This window comes from Calliphora vicina, chromosome 5 (genome assembly GCF_958450345.1).
Source record: "Calliphora vicina chromosome 5, idCalVici1.1, whole genome shotgun sequence".
Classification (NCBI taxonomy): Eukaryota; Metazoa; Arthropoda; class Insecta; order Diptera; family Calliphoridae; genus Calliphora; species Calliphora vicina.
The window spans coordinates 102784876-102802081 of record NC_088784.1 but is presented as its reverse complement, the minus strand read 5'-3'; the positions used below and the strand labels follow the sequence as shown (position 1 = coordinate 102802081).

General features: G+C 28.5%; 1 protein-coding gene across 1 annotated transcript; it reads left to right on the top strand.

Annotated features, from left to right (window-relative positions):
* Positions 1–1572: 1572 nt before the first annotated feature.
* Positions 1573–11010, top strand: HLH54F. Its single transcript, XM_065514199.1, has 3 exons — positions 1573–1724; positions 6001–6311; positions 10387–11010. Exons 1-3 carry the CDS (start codon positions 1652–1654, stop codon positions 10978–10980), a joined length of 978 nt encoding a protein of 325 aa, XP_065370271.1. The 5' UTR covers positions 1573–1651; the 3' UTR covers positions 10981–11010.
* The last annotated feature ends 6196 nt before the right edge of the window (positions 11011–17206 follow it).

Below are 17206 nucleotides of genomic sequence, written 5' to 3'. Positions count from 1 at the left end.
ACCAGCCGAATCGACACCAAAACCAAATATCGATGACGCTAAGGTAATGCTATGTATTTGGTGGGAGCAAAAGGCTGCTGAAATCTGACCAGACCATCACCGGGAAACTGTACCGAACGCAATTGATTCGTTTGAAGCGAAAATCGCCCAGAATATGCGGCCAGACATGAAACCGTAATATTCAATGATGACAACGCTCGGCCACATGTTGCAATACCTGTTAAAAACTATTTAGAATGAAGTGATTGGGAAGTTTTGCCTCTCCCGCTTTATAGTCCAGACCGTGCCCCGTCCGTCTACTATTTGTTTCGATCGATGCAGAACGCTCTCTCTGAGATACGCTTTACTTTTGAACAGAGTATCCGATGTTGACTTTATTCGTTCTTGGCCTCAAAAGATGAACAGTTCTTTTGGCGATCCGTTGTAATGGATCACACAAAATTAGGTTAGTCTGCGATTTGGATCGCGACCCATCAATACTGCATGCTACACGTTCAATAAATATCGCGATATTGTATCGCGGTCAATATATATTGAATGTGTAGCAGTGCCCTTTCAATTATTTTCCATTCGACTTATTACTGTATATAATATGCTAGTCCTGACTATTAACAGTATATACGTTCCTATATACATATTTTAACAATTGACCCTTTAAGAACATAAAAAATAAATAAATAATACAATTTTAATTTCCTAATATATACATATTGGTTTAAGTTTTCTTTAAGATTCGTAAATAATTTCCCACTTAATTTCCTCTTTCTACATATAAATCATCTAAATATTTACATTGCATGTCAAAACAGTGTGTTCACAATCAAACAGTTTGTTATTCCAATAAACAAACACGATCCAATAATGATCATTATTACCATAATGATCAACTTCAAAACAAAAAGTACCACCAAATGGATCAATATTTCAATTTTCCTTAAGAAAAACAAAAGAAAATATTGTACAACAACAATATTTAAGTAGTGATCTTCATTCATACAACAATAATACGAGCATTTACCCATTCATTAACATAAATACTCAATCACGCTCTCTCTGTTGCAAAAAGTGCCTACAATTTCCCACAGGCCTGTCTGTCTGTCTGACGCCTGTGATTTAAATTTTTTTCCTCGCCTTTAGCGGCCATTGTTTATTTTCCTGTTCGTATGCAAGAACCAATAGAATAAACGAACAGTATTCGTATTTGCTCTTTCAAACGAAATGTTTACGTAATTAGTGAGTTACTCTAGTTTTTGTTTTTGGGCTAGATGAAGATGTCTCCACCCACATAGACTAAAAATAGTCCTAGTGAGAGAGAAAGTGTAGTAATTGATTATATCGAACATACTACATATGTTCGAGTATGTAATATTATGATGCTAAGTGTTCTTGTTAGGAGAACCCAGAATAAGAAACAAAAAAGAGTGTAAATAGTCATGATCTCTAAGAGACCATTTCAGTTCCATACAATTCATTATCCCTCACGGTTGTCGAGTTATATATAGTAAGGAAACTAAAGAAAGTGATTATTAAAATATTATTGTTATATTTTAAGTGATAAAGATTATTGTGATATTTGTAAAAAAAGAAAAAGTTAAAATACCAACTGTGATTTTATCGATAGTTTAAAAACGAAAGTGAATTTGTGATAAATATGCCGCGAAAGAAGCGTTCTGCAAGTCCCTTTGAACTAATGGATGACGATTTTGATGATAACAGTTCTCAAAGTAAGTACAATAAATATTTAAAATTTACACAAACCGTCGATCTCAAAATGGATATGTATAAATACCGTAGCGAATTAAATTTAAAAAGAAAATATAATACAATTATTTCAAATTATTTTAAATATAAATTATTAAAAGAAATGCTTTCTATAAGCCGAATAATAAGTAGTTTAAAAAATGTATAGACAATTTATAGCAATTTGAGCTATTCATTCTATAAATGTATTCACAAAATCTAATTTTCAGCTTCATTCAAAGTCATTTATTTAAATAGAATTCATTCATCGTTCAAATAATTCATAACAGAATTCATACAAGCTTTGAATGATTAATTTTTGGTAATTCAAATCTAATTCAAATTGAGTTAAAATAATTTTTTTTTTCATTCATTTAATATTTTATAAAATAAATTTAAAAAATTTACTTAAACCTATTTAATTGAAGAAAATGTTAATCATTCTTTTTTAATCAATTTTGTAATGCATTTGAATTAAAGAAAACTTGAATTATTCATAAAGGATTCTATAAAGAATGAATTCAATACGTTTGTAGTTCTAAGGAATTAAGACAATGAATTAATTCATTGAAAATTGAATTAGGAATTAATTATTTCAAAGCTTTGAATATAATATAGTTAAAAATCAATTTTTTATTTGGAAGAATTTCAGAAACCCTTGTTAGGGCAGTCTTGGGGTAGTAACGAAATAATTTCTCAAAAATTAATAGTAACACTCTATCATGTGTTTCATATTTAACTTTAGTATACATTTGTTTTCAATGAGATTAACATTCTAATTTTTCGTTATTTTTATTGATTATTGGAATTACTTAAACTTTTTAGAACATCTTAATTTTCCCGTTTTATTGGCAAATACAAGAAGTTTCGATAGGTATATTCAAAAATATATCTTAAATAAAATAACAATTGGCTGAACGCCTGTCCTTTTTATTTGTAATTTTTCGGAGTGTTCCCATTTTTAGCCAAATATACAATTTTCTAAATCAAAATAAAATTTGTCTCTTAACTATTACATTAAAGAATTCATTACCAAATGAATTCATAGGCTTAATTCCTTAGTACTTCAAATGTATTAATTCCTTTGAGAATTCCTGCTTTGTAGAATTATGACCTGATTCAGAAACTCGAAAGGAAAAAAAATTGTGTATGAAAAACACACAAAAATTATTTGAAAACTGAGGGATTTTCATTTAAAATTCAAAATTGTTTTCCTTTCGAGTTTCCGAATCAGACCCATAATTCCTTATTGAATCTCTCAAGTTTTCCTTAATTCAAAATCATTTTAATTCATCTTAATAAAGTGTATTGTTGAATGATTAAATTTTTCTTGAATTCAAATCTATTGCAATAGGCTATGTTCACACTTGGGCTTTTAAACGCGTTTAAGCTAAATTTTGATTACGTTAATCAAAGCCGTTCACATTACATTTGATATGATTAAGTTGACACTAAAATGACTAAGTTGACAATTAAAAAACAACAAACTAATTTATATTTCTTTAAGGCATTAAATATGGAAATAAATACTTTATTAAAGATGTCAGCAGATTATTTTAAACTTTTTAATTATGAAATTGTGAACATTGATGAATTATTAAGGTTTTTTAAGTAAAGAATAAAAATAACTTCTGTCAAAATGTATTTATCGGTACTACGCTGAAAGGTGGCCGATGCTACATCATAGTCGGTTTGAGGTATGTTCAAGTGAAGTGATTAAGTTTTAATCATGTTAATTTGAAGTGATTAACAAATCATTTAAATGTATGGATAATCATCTCAATTTTGAAGTGATTAGAGCTTAATCACGTTTGAGATGATTAACTCTGCAAATGAGAACATAGTATTAGACAATTTTATGTAAATTATTAAAAACGAAACAAATTGAATGCAAATTTGGATTCAACCTTCAAAGTATTCTGAATTCTTCACATAAATGACCTTTGAATGAAGCTAAAGAATTTAATTTATTAATGATTTTATGCAATGAAATGCTAACCCATTTTAATTTCGAATTACGATTTTAATGAATAAAGCTTTTAATTAATTCGGTATTACAAATTCAAATATCATAGTAAGTTTTGATTTCAATATCTTGGATCACTTATTTCGAACATTTTCTGTTACGACAGCCATTAGAGATTGAGTGGATTTTTATCTGCTTATGTTGGTAGCTCAATTTGGCTTTTAAATACAAACGTGTTCATTTCCTGTAAATTTTCTATTAGTGCTGGGTCGATCATGAACGAAGTCGTTCATTTAAGCAATAAAGGCAATTGCCTCTGTTCAGTAAATCGAGTGATTTCAAAAATGAGAGATTTTCATAAACAAATAACAGGTTTTATATCAAGTAAATAATGATGATTCGATTTACAGAACACCAAAATATATGGATTCGTTTAAAAAAGAAATCGTTGCTCGGATTCAATTTACAGAACAGGAGGTAATATCTTGGCAGTTCTACAACAACTACAAACCAATTACAAAACAAGTCGGGTAAGGCATAGCATATAAGGCTGATACCCTTATATGGGACCTATGGTTAGAAATAGACCGATCCTGACAAGATATGGTGATACGATTTCAGCTCATACAAATGTTATTCTGACTAAATTTTACATTTCTTAGTGTTTTAGTTAAGGATGTAATTTCTTTAACATTTAACTCTGTATCTATTCTTGAATAGTTTTTGACATTGCATTAAATTGTTCGAAATTGTTGTCAAGAGAAACAATTATCAGTTATACCCCTCTGTTCTGTAAATTGAGTGATTTTCAAAAACTAATATTAGGTTCAGCAAATCGCACGATTTTGTACATTGAAACAGGTTTGTTTACTCAAAAGTAAAAAGAGTAAATCAAGTGGATTCGATTTAGAAAATACCAAAATATGTGAATTCGTTTAAAATCGTTAATCGGATCCGACTTACATAACATGGGGGATAGTCTTCATTTGTAATCTCCACAGCTTTTTCCAATTTATTGTGCTAAATATTTGTCAAGTATAGACACGATTTAAGAGATTTATGCTCGCAAAGGTTATTTTCGGGAGTTGTATGGCATTTTGTGAGTTGCATGCTATTGTGAATTATATACCGATTTTCACCAAATTTTTAATTTGTTTATGTTTATATGTGTCGAATATTATTTTGATACTAAATTTTTTTAGAGATTTATATCCGTTAAACTAATTTGCGGACATAGGCCTTATATGGTAGCTTAAGTCAATTGTGGTTCGATTATTACTTAATTTTGTATAGTTAGCTATTTATATTAAACTTGTTTGGGATGATTTTTGTATGGATACCGATATGGCTAAGTGATATAATGGACCAATTACAACCAATTTCAATAGGCTTTGTTCTGGTAACAAAATAATGAAAAATTTTATTAAATTAGCTTCAAAATTAAAATCTAGGGGCAAATTCTCGCACTCGTAATCGAAATAAATTTCAAAAGAAAGTCAGCCATGTGGACGGACATCGTTTAAATGATTCAGAAAGTGATGCGGATTAATTATAATATATATAGTATCCCAAACACATAATTGTCTTCCCACTATAGTGGTGTAGGTTATAAGCAGAGCTTTGATTTAATTAACTCACTAAAATCTGAATTCTGAACTAAAAAATGTTAGCAATTCATTCCATAAATCCATTCCCAAATCTTTAGTTTCATTCATAGATTCATTCACTGATTAATTAATAATAATATACATAATGGAATTAATTCATAAAAACTAATAAATTATTGGTTTGGTGAAAGTTATCAGAACTATTGGGAGTGATCTTATTTTAGCATTAAGTTACTAATACTCAGAGCTTCAAATTCATCAATTCAATTCCAGCTTAATTCACTAAAATCTTAATTGGGGATTAAAAAATGTCCGCCATTCATTCCATAAATCGGATTTGAATTTTGTTAATTCAAATCTAATCCAAATTGAAATAATAATGTAATGAAATAATAATTTACAAAATAATTGAAAAAAATTAATAAAACCTATTTGTAATAGATTTGAAAATTTTAATCATTCAACAAATTAAATTAATTCTATAAAGAATGAGTTCTTATTGGAATGAATTCAATACGGAATTAAGACAACGAATTAATTCGTGCTGAATCTTTAATGGAATTCTTAAGAGAATTAATATAATTTGATTTTGAAAATTGAACAAGGAAATAATTCTTTCGAGCCTTTACTATATAATAATAATTTAAAATCAAAAGTAAGTGTATTAAAAACAATTTTTCATTTTAGGTTCCCGCAACGGTAATCCGCCCATACAACGTAATGCGGCCAATGCTCGCGAAAGGGCACGTATGCGCGTTCTATCCAGTGCTTTTGGACGACTCAAAACGAAATTACCAAACATTCCAGCCGATACTAAACTATCCAAATTGGATACTTTACGTTTGGCCACAATGTATATTAAACAATTGAAAACTGTGGTAGAAGGAGGTTCCGCCTCACCAGCAACCAATGGCGAAAGCCTGGAAGGTTCATTAAACATTAATGGCAATAATGCAACAAATTGTTATTTAAATTTAAATACGGGAGTACAAAGTATGGTAAGTAGAAAGAAACAAACAATAATAAAATTTCAAAGTTCATGACCACTTTAAAATCTACAAGAAAATTTTTAAAAGAACATTGTACCCGGTGGATGTGGTATGTGTATGTGGTGTAATGGTTCTTAAGTGATGTCAGTGCCACCACTTATGCAGCAGTCAACAAAAATTTGTTTTCTATTTAAGTACCATACAGCCACCTTGCAACAAGCTGCATTTTGTCAACAAATTTTTTTTATATTTTTATATATTTGTCAATTTGGTTGACAGTCATTTTTAAATGGTGTCATTAATTTTATATTACATACATTTTTACGCATCTAGTACTACTTACAAGGAGCCATTATTTAGCGCCGATTTGTTCTCACTTCTATTACTTTTGTGGTTTCTTAATCTCTTACAGATTAAATGTAATAATTTATGTTGAAACAAAAGTATTACCTTTTTAAGTACTTCTTCCCCTTAAATCGTATAGCCACCAAAAGTGTAGAAGAATTTTAATTTCACATAAATTTTCCTGTAATGCGATACTTTAGTGTAGAATTTAGCTTTCCCTTCCTTCGTCTGTACGAGAGTATTTATTTAAATTTATGACAGATTATCAACGTTTGCATAGATTTTCAATTTATGTTGTTTTGCGCTTAGACGTTTGTACATTTGTACAATATTGTATTCAAGTTCTTATTTTGATATTATTCTTAGGTGTTTTTTAGTTATTTTTAAATAAAGATATTATTTCTAGATTTTCATGAGATGAGTCTTTTTGACAGTCTTGACTAGTTGAAGTACTTGTCATTTTAGCATTATTTTGTCGCCGTTTTCATACGTCTGTTTGTTTTTTTTCCTTTTCATTTTGTCTTTTTTTGGGGACACTTTCTATTTAAAAAAAAACTTGTTGTTTTTACCCATCATAAAATAAACAATTATTTAAGAGAATATGAAAATATATTATTAAAATACATAAATATTATTTACATGTACTGTATTTCCAATTGTGTTAAAGAAGTTTGAAATTGTTCGTAAACTTTCTAATTATAGTTTAGAAGAAATTCATTAAAAACTTGAGAGAAACCAATAATTACAAGCAAATATCAACTCCACTTATAAAACTGAAAGTGATTTCATTCCGAAAAAAATTTCGTTTTACTTTTTTTAAGCAAAAGTGGCTGGGGGTAGTATATAAAAACTGTTTCCAAAGTTCTAGTTATATTTCAGAAGTTTAGATTTTTGCCATTCGATTTCTGAAATTTTTAATTATATTTAAAAAAGAAATGGGAAAGTTTGTAAATATAACTTGAATTCGCCGAAATATAATTAGAAATTTATGAAATACAATTGGAAATGGTGTAAAATTAAATAATTGTTTGCTAACGTTAAAAAACATAAAATTTAACAATGTTACAAAATAGATAAATACACATAGATCGGAAACTCTCCTGTCAAAGACCTAACTCAGTTGTCAAAAACCTAAGTGGAGTGAATGTATTAGTAAAACAACTACGTATGTGAAAACAAAAACAACACACGTTTGTGTGATTATTTTGAGTAATTTTTTTTGTTTGAGTTTTTATCTAGTTTCCGCTCTATGTGTATTTCTGTATGGCAAAATATATATGCTGGTCTGTCACATCAATTTTACGAAAGTGAAAATAATCGTATGTTCCAATTCGTAACGTTTTAATTTTGCTTATTCAGTTTTCGTAAAAAAGTTCTGCTACAAAAACGTCACATACCTTAAGGCGCAACTTACACAACTCAAAGCTTATGAAAGAAATATTGTTTTGTCACTCCTAAAAGTATACATTAACTATTTAAATATTTTTCTTTTAATTTCTACTTGCACTTTTTCATTTCAAAGTGGAATGTTTTGTTTTTCTATAGAAGCTAAAAGTACGTTTTCATAAAGTTTAGAAAACGGTGGATAATATAAATATTCTTGATAACAACACTTCTTTATTAATATTTAAAATAATATGCCCCATTTCCTCAATGTGTGATTATCGATTTTCGTAACGATATACTTCCAATTAATATCATTATAGTGCTGATGTTTGTAATAATATTGTCCCAACACCCACCTTAAATTATACTAATCTGCTCAGGATCACTTTCTGAATGCCCGTCTGTCTGTCTGTCTGTCTGTCTGTCTGTCTGTCTGTCTGTCTGTCTGTCCGTCCATATAAACCAAACAAATTGGGATTTGTTAATTCTGAAAAATCCCGGGATTTCGGAATTTTCATTAATTAATTACATTTTTCATCAGGTTTGGAAACAAGAAATAGTCACTCGCACTAAATTCGGAGAATAGGGTGGAAGAGGGAGAATTTCGTAACCTTATTCAAGGATTTTTGCACATGTGTGTACCCTATTGTGCAAGCGATTTTGAGCAAAACCGGCAGCCATCTTGTGGAAAGTTTTCTCATACCAAAGTGATCATTCAAAATTGAAACCACTGAGCCACTTTCAATCTTTGGCCAACAACATATCTTGATTTTTTTCAATTGTTTCGGGTGAAGAAATTCAGTAAACCACTATTTTACCATTAAATTTATTTGAATGATGTTTTTTTTCGCAAAAAATGAGCAGCCGAAATTCACTTTTTTTCAATTTCTCTTCAAGTCACGAACAAACTAAATGACGTAGCTTCTTAAAATTTTGACACGAGTCAACTAACAGATGCCTGTTGGCAGGAGCAGTGTTGCCCTTTCAGTTAAGAGTCGGGAAATTGAAAAAGTAGCGGACTTATTGACACACCCTCGTTGCTTATTGTTGAAATCAGTGGTCGTTCTTGTTTAAATTTGTTGTAATAATGCATAAAACTAATTTTCTGATAGTGTTTTCGACGCTCAATCTTCCATAGTTAAATTTTTGATCATTTTAACAAGTTTCGGTCATATTAATTTTGCGTTCTTCCCCTGTTGACTATGCCGATTTCTGGTTTAAGTGTGTTATCAGTAGTGTACATCCAATTAATCGGCTTGGATTAAGTCAAAAATTGACAATGTGTGTCTACAGAACTTTTAAAACATTCTGAACATTCTGCTTTCATAAAGTATCACTAAAATATGAAAATATCAATGAATTCCGCTCATCTCTTTATATGTATGAAAAACGTTTAAAGATATTTAAACCAATTTCTTATAAAAATCCTTCTGCGCCAAAAAAGTACAAATATAAAAAACCACGATATGATTGCTTTAATTGTTCTAAACAAATAGGAAAACCCCTTTTCTTGATTTTGCCTCACAACATAAACAACGTGAACACATCAGCATTTAAATACCATATGGACTACAAGACTATTCGGCAGTCAGAGTTTGTTTAGGCTGTAAAAATAACCACACCACATATCATAACCCACAATATCTATGAGTACAATGATGATGATGTTGATGACGATGTTTATAGACAATAATTAGCATGTGGCAAGTATCAACAAATAGAAAAGAAAACACTTTTGGTGTTTTCATGTTGAATAGTGTGAAAATTGCCATGTGATGAATTCCTTTTGTTTCTTATGGTTTCCACAACAAATTGGTTACAAAATTTATTACATGCATCATTTAGTAATTTATGTTTCTGTATAAATACATGTTTGTCTATTTATGTTATGTTAGAATAATTATGGAATAATAAAAACACAACCAAAAAGTTTAGAGACGACACATACATTTTGTATATAAAGACACTTAAATGGCTTCCATACAAAGTTTCGAAAGAATTAATTCTTAATAAAATGTTCAAAATTCATAGGCATAATTCCTTAGTACTACAAACGTAGTGAATACATACATTCCTTTGAGAATTAATTCTCTATAGAATGAATTCCTTATTGAATATTTTTATGAATTAATTCATCCATGAATGGATTCTATTTAAATAAAAATCTTTAAATGATTTTTGGTAATGGATTATTGACATTTATAATTAAGATCTTAATGAATTAAGCTAAAATGAAAATAATTCGAAGCTCTGCTTCCATATTATCTAAGTATAAACAAATTAACATTAAAAACCATTTTTAGCATATTGAAATTGAATAACATTTTTTTTTTTATCTTTTTTTTACTTACAGAATTGGCCATTTGGTTTTCATCATCATTTATCAAATTCCCCTCTGATACGCTCCACATCATCAACGTCCTTGATTAACAACACCAACAACAACAATTCTTCTAACAATAATTGGAGTCAAACTGATAGTCATAATGAAGAACAATTAAAACCTCTACGTTACGATAGTGAAAATTACGAACGTCATTCACATCAACCACAAACATCGTTATATATGCATCACACAACGTTGACTCAACAAAACAATAATCATCAACATAATCAACACTGGTATTCGGAGACACCATCTCCAGAATTAGATTCAACCTCCAGTACTTGTTTGACATTTGAAAACACGCATCTCCAACATCAGCCAGAACATCATCATCAGCAGCAGCAACAACAACTGCACAACAATCAGCATCACCACCACCATGACAATTTATCACATTTACAAACTGCGTCTACACATTCCTCCACATTTCAACTGCAACATGATTTCCATGATCATCATCATCACCACCAGCATCAACAACATCAGCCATCACAGACACATCATTTGCATCAAAATGCTTTTGTAAATACATCAAATTTTCAGTCAACTTCAATACGTTAAGTTTTAGTAGTAGTACGTACATACATATTTGTTTAACTTTTATTTATTTAAAAAACCTATAAAGTATTGTAATTAAAGAGTTAATCAGGTATGTTCTGCAAATCACATTTTATAAAAGTGGTTTGAAATCACATAAAAGGTGTTCTGAGCACATAATTTTGTGATTTTAAAACGTTCAACAAAGTCACTAATGTTTTCAAATCACTTGGTTATTTCTGCGGCTATTGCATGGAAAATATTGAAATAAATTATTTAAATAAATTAAACAATATGTCCTTTATTAATTTTCTTATAGAATTACTTGTTTTATTAAAAAAACACTTAAAATTTAATAAAAATCTAGAGACACCTTTTCTGCTGTAAAAAGTTTATTTGCTTTTGTGATTTCTTTTGTGGTTTCAGGTTTGTTTTCAGTTGTCAGCTGTTTATGATTTTCGAAAATACATGGAAGCTTGCCAGACTAAAATGTTTTAATGTTTGTCTAAAATATGTTCAATATCTTTAAATTAATTATAGAATTCGTCATAAAATTTATAATATTTGTTAGATTATATTATAAGTTATCAATATGCGTTAAGTTTTTTGCAAACTTCAACAAAGTTGAAGCAAGTGGTAACCAAAAGCAATTGTGTACTGTGGCAGCTTTGCTGTTTTGTTTTCTTTTTGACATAGTGGTTGAGCTTGCGCCATAGTTTTTGCAAAATTTTTATAAAATGTAATTCCATTCTTTTTAATTCAATTAAAGATATAACAGAAGCTCCAGGCATTTTTTTATTTTCACTTTAAAATTTCTACAAAATTATTTGCAAAACAAAACATTTAAAATAAACGAATCAGCTGTTTTCTTGTGCTTTCGAAAATTTAAAATCACACCGAAAAATACAATAACAGTGTGATTCACAGAACAGGCACAAATCACATGTGTGATTTTAAAACGGTATGTGATTTGAAATCACGTGGATTACAGAACATACCTGAATAAATTATTTTGTAAACATATTATAACGAACATTTTTTGAAAATGGTTTTTGTGAAAATTTACTCGTTAAAATGGAAAAATAACGATATTTTGTGATCACCCATATTTAATACAAAATCATTTGTAACTTCGTTAATATGCAATTAAATGGAAAAATAACGTTATTTTGTGATCACCCATATTTCCCATCAAAAATCGATATTTTGAGTGAAAACTTAAAATAACTCGTAACTTCGTCAATATGCATTTTAATGAAAAAATTATGTTATTTTGTGATCACCCATATTTCCCATCAAAAATCGAATTTATTGAGTATAAACATAAAATCACTCGTAACTTCGTTAATATTCATTTAAATAGAAAAACAACGTTATTTTGTGATCACCCATATTTCCCATCAAAAATCGATTTTATTGAGTATAAACCTAAAATCACTCGTAACGATTTTTTGAGTGAAAACCTAAAATCACTTGTAACTTCATTAATATTCATTTAAATAGAAAAACAACGTTATTTTGTGATCACCCATATTTCCCATCAAAAATCGAATTTATTGAGTATAAACATAAAATCACTCGTAACTTCGTTAATATTCATTTAAATAGAAAAACAACGTTATTTTGTGATCACCCATATTTCCCATCAAAAATCGATTTTATTGAGTATAAACCTAAAATCACTCGTAACGATTTTTTGAGTGAAAACCTAAAATCACTTGTAACTTCGTTAATATGCATTTAAATGGAAAAATAACGTTATTTTGTGATCACCCATATTTCCCATTAAAAATCGATTTTTTAAGTGAAAACATAAAATCACTTGTAACTTCGTTAATACGCTTTTAAATGGAAAAATAACGTTATTTTGTGATCACCCATATTTCCCATCAAAAATCAATTTTTTGAGTGAAAACTTATATTTCCCATCAAAAATCGATTTTTTGAGAGAAAACCTAAAATCACTTGTAACTTCGTTAATACCCTTTTAAATGGAAAAATAACGTTATTTTGTGATCACCCATATTTCCCATCAAAAATCGATTTTTTGAGTGAAAACATAAAATCGCTCGTAACTTCGTTAATATGCAATTAAATTGAAAAATAACGTTATTTTGTGATCACCCATATTTCCCATCAAAAATCGATTTTTTTAGTGAAAACCTAAAATCAGTTGTAACTTCGTTAATATGCATTTAAATGGAAAAATAACGTTATTTTGTGATCACCCATATTTCCCATCAAAAATCGATTTTTTGAGTGAAAACATAAAATCAGTTGTAACTTCGTTAATATGCACTTAAATGGAAAAATAACGTTATTTTGTGATCACCCATATTTCCCATCAAAAATCGATTTTTTGAGTGAAAACATAAAATCGCTCGTAACTTCGTTAATATGCAATTAAATTGAAAAATAACGTTATTTTGTGATCACCCATATTTCCCATCAAAAATCGATTTTTTGAGTGAAAACATAAAATCGCTCGTAACTTCGTTAATACGCATTTAAATGGAAAAAATAACGTTATTTTGTGATCACCCATATTTCCCATCAAAAATCGATTTTTTGAGTGAAAACATAAAATCAGTTGTAACTTCGTTAATATGCACTTAAATGGAAAAATAACGTTATTTTGTGATCACCCATATTTCCCATCAAAAATCGATTTTTTGAGTGAAAACATAAAATCGCTCGTAACTTCGTTAATATGCAATTAAATTGAAAAATAACGTTATTTTGTGATCACCCATATTTCCCATCAAAAATCGATTTTTTGAGTGAAAACATAAAATCGCTCGTAACTTCGTTAATACGCATTTAAATGGAAAAAATAACGTTATTTTGTGATCACCCATATTTCCCATCAAAAATCGATTTTTTGAGTGAAAACATAAAATCAGTTGTAACTTCGTTAATATGCACTTAAATGGAAAAATAACGTTATTTTGTGATCACCCATATTTCCCATCAAAAATCGATTTTTTGAGTGAAAACATAAAATCGCTCGTAACTTCGTTAATATGCAATTAAATTGAAAAATAACGTTATTTTGTGATCACCCATATTTCCCATCAAAAATCGATTTTTTTAGTGAAAACCTAAAATCAGTTGTAACTTCGTTAATATGCACTTAAATGGAAAAATAACGTTATTTTGTGATCACCCATATTTCCCATCAAAAATCGATTTTTTGAGTGAAAACATAAAATCGCTCGTAACTTCGTTAATATGCAATTAAATTGAAAAATAACGTTATTTTGTGATCACCCATATTTCCCATCAAAAATCGATTTTTTTAGTGAAAACCTAAAATCAGTTGTAACTTCGTTAATATGCATTTAAATGGAAAAATAACGTTATTTTGTGATCACCAGGGCAACCAAAAATATGCTCTAAAAAAAGTGTTTTATGCGCATAAAATATGCACTTAAAAATGAAAAATATGCTGTTGAAATATAAAAAATATGCACTTAAAAATAGTTGGCTATTGTTTGATTTCAATGTTTTATTAAAAATAATATAAGTAAATAAAAATTTGTTTAGTAATTACATAGTTGCATAATATTGTAGGGAGAGGATATTAAGAATTTCTCGAAATGTTTCTATTATACATAATGCTTTAAAATCTTTATAATTTGAATTATGTTTCAAAATCGCTATAGAGAGCGTTTGTAATTGTTTGGTAAAAACTTGCAGTGGATTTTGGAGCACTTGTCATATATGAAGATTAACATCTAAATTTGACTTCCAAAATTTAAACAGAATTATCAAAAAGCCTTACAATAGTGAAATGATTTGTTTTCTTTAAAACTGCTTAAAAATAAATTTTTATTATTGGAACTCAAAATATTTAATTCAAATATATGGAAACTAAGATCCCTTAAGTCAATGAAAATTTAATGAAGATAAGTCGGTTATGGGTACTCTATTTTTTTCTTTAAGTAGCTTAGGCGAATTATCATTGTACCTTAACAAAATTGTAAAATATAGAAATGAAAAATTACAATACAAGCAATAAAATTATATTTAGAAAACAAAATACTGGAAATAAAGAAAATATGCAACAAAAATATGCAGTTATGAGTTAAATATGCAAAAATATGCTATAAAACGCAAAATATGCAAAAATATGCAGTAAAGAACAAAATATGCAAAAATATGCACTAACAAATCGATGCCAAAATTCTTATAATTGTCTGAAACGGATAAATAACTAACTCATATATTTATACGACGCACAGCAAAAAATATGATTTTGCATATTTTTGGTTGCCCTGGTGATCACCCATATTTCCCATCAAAAATCGATTTTTTGAGTGAAAACATAAAATCAGTTGTAACTTCGTTAATATGCACTTAAATGGAAAAATAACGTTATTTTGTGATCACCCATATTTCCCATCAAAAATCGATTTTTTGAGTGAAAACATAAAATCGCTCGTAACTTCGTTAATATGCAATTAAATTGAAAAATAACGTTATTTTGTGATCACCCATATTTCCCATCAAAAATCGATTTTTTGAGTGAAAACATAAAATCGCTCGTAACTTCGTTAATACGCATTTAAATGGAAAAAATAACGTTATTTTGTGATCACCCATATTTCCCATCAAAAATCGATTTTTTGAGTGAAAACATAAAATCAGTTGTAACTTCGTTAATATGCACTTAAATGGAAAAATAACGTTATTTTGTGATCACCCATATTTCCCATCAAAAATCGATTTTTTGAGTGAAAACATAAAATCGCTCGTAACTTCGTTAATATGCAATTAAATTGAAAAATAACGTTATTTTGTGATCACCCATATTTCCCATCAAAAATCGATTTTTTTAGTGAAAACCTAAAATCAGTTGTAACTTCGTTAATATGCACTTAAATGGAAAAATAACGTTATTTTGTGATCACCCATATTTCCCATCAAAAATCGATTTTTTTAGTGAAAACCTAAAATCACTTGTAACTTCGTTAATACGCTTTTAAATAGAAAAATAACGTTATTTTGTGATCACCCATATTTCCCATCAAAAATCGATTTTTTGAGTGAAAACATAAAATCGCTCGTAACTTCGTTAATACGCATTTAAATGGAAAAATAACGTTATTTTGTGATCACCCATATTTCCCATCAAAAATCGATTTTTTGAGTGAAAACCTAAAATCACTTGTAACTTCGTTAATATGCATTTAAATGGAAAAATAACGTTATTTTGTGATCACCCATATTTCCCATCAAAAATCGATTTTTTGAGTGAAAACCTAAAATCACTTGTAATACGCTTTTAAATGGAAAAATAACGTTATTTTTTGAGTGAAAACTTATATTTCCCACCAAAAATCGATTTTATTGAGTGTAAACCTAAAATCACTTGTAACTTCGTTAATATTCATTTAAATAGAAAAACAACGTTATTTTGTGATCATCCATATTTCCCATCAAAAATCGATTTTTTAGTGAAAACCTAAAATCACTTGTAACTTCGTTAATATGCATTTAAATGGAAAAATAACGTTATTTTGTGATCACCCATATTTCCCATCAAAAATCGATTTTTTGAGTGAAAACCTAAAATCACTTGTAACTTCGTTAATATGCATTTAAATGGAAAAATAACGTTATTTTGTGATTCTTTTTGCAGTGAAAATATAAAAATTAATTTTTCTCCAGCATAAAAAAACTAGTTTGAAGTGAAAAATCTTGTTCATGAAAAATTTAATAATGTTTCATCATCCATGATAAAATTAGTACATGCTGCCATTATTATTAGTTATTTTTATTAGAACTTGCTGCAAGAAACAAACGTACTAAGACAAGTTTGTTTCATCAGCCGTAACCGTTAACCAACATGCGATAAGTTTTGTTTGTTGTTTTCAACACACCTGCTTGACTCGTAATCTTATCTTTCGACTAAAGTGTCTCAATAAAATTATTTGCCCTTTGGGTTGATTTAAGCTAATTAAATTTGCTGTTAAAAGCTAATATGTATAATGTAATAAATGAGCTTACCTATAACAGCATGTTTATGTTAACAATAAGATGAATAAATATTAGATTTTGATATGTGAGTTTTTCTTCTAACAATTTTGTAAAATATCATATTAGTTAATGTTTGTTCTGTTTGATTTAGTAATCATATATAGAGAAAATCATAATCTGGAAATAAGTTTAAGAAAATTAGGATTAGTCAAACATTTTAACTTAAATAACATACTTTCAAACATTAATATAATCCTTGGATTAAAGT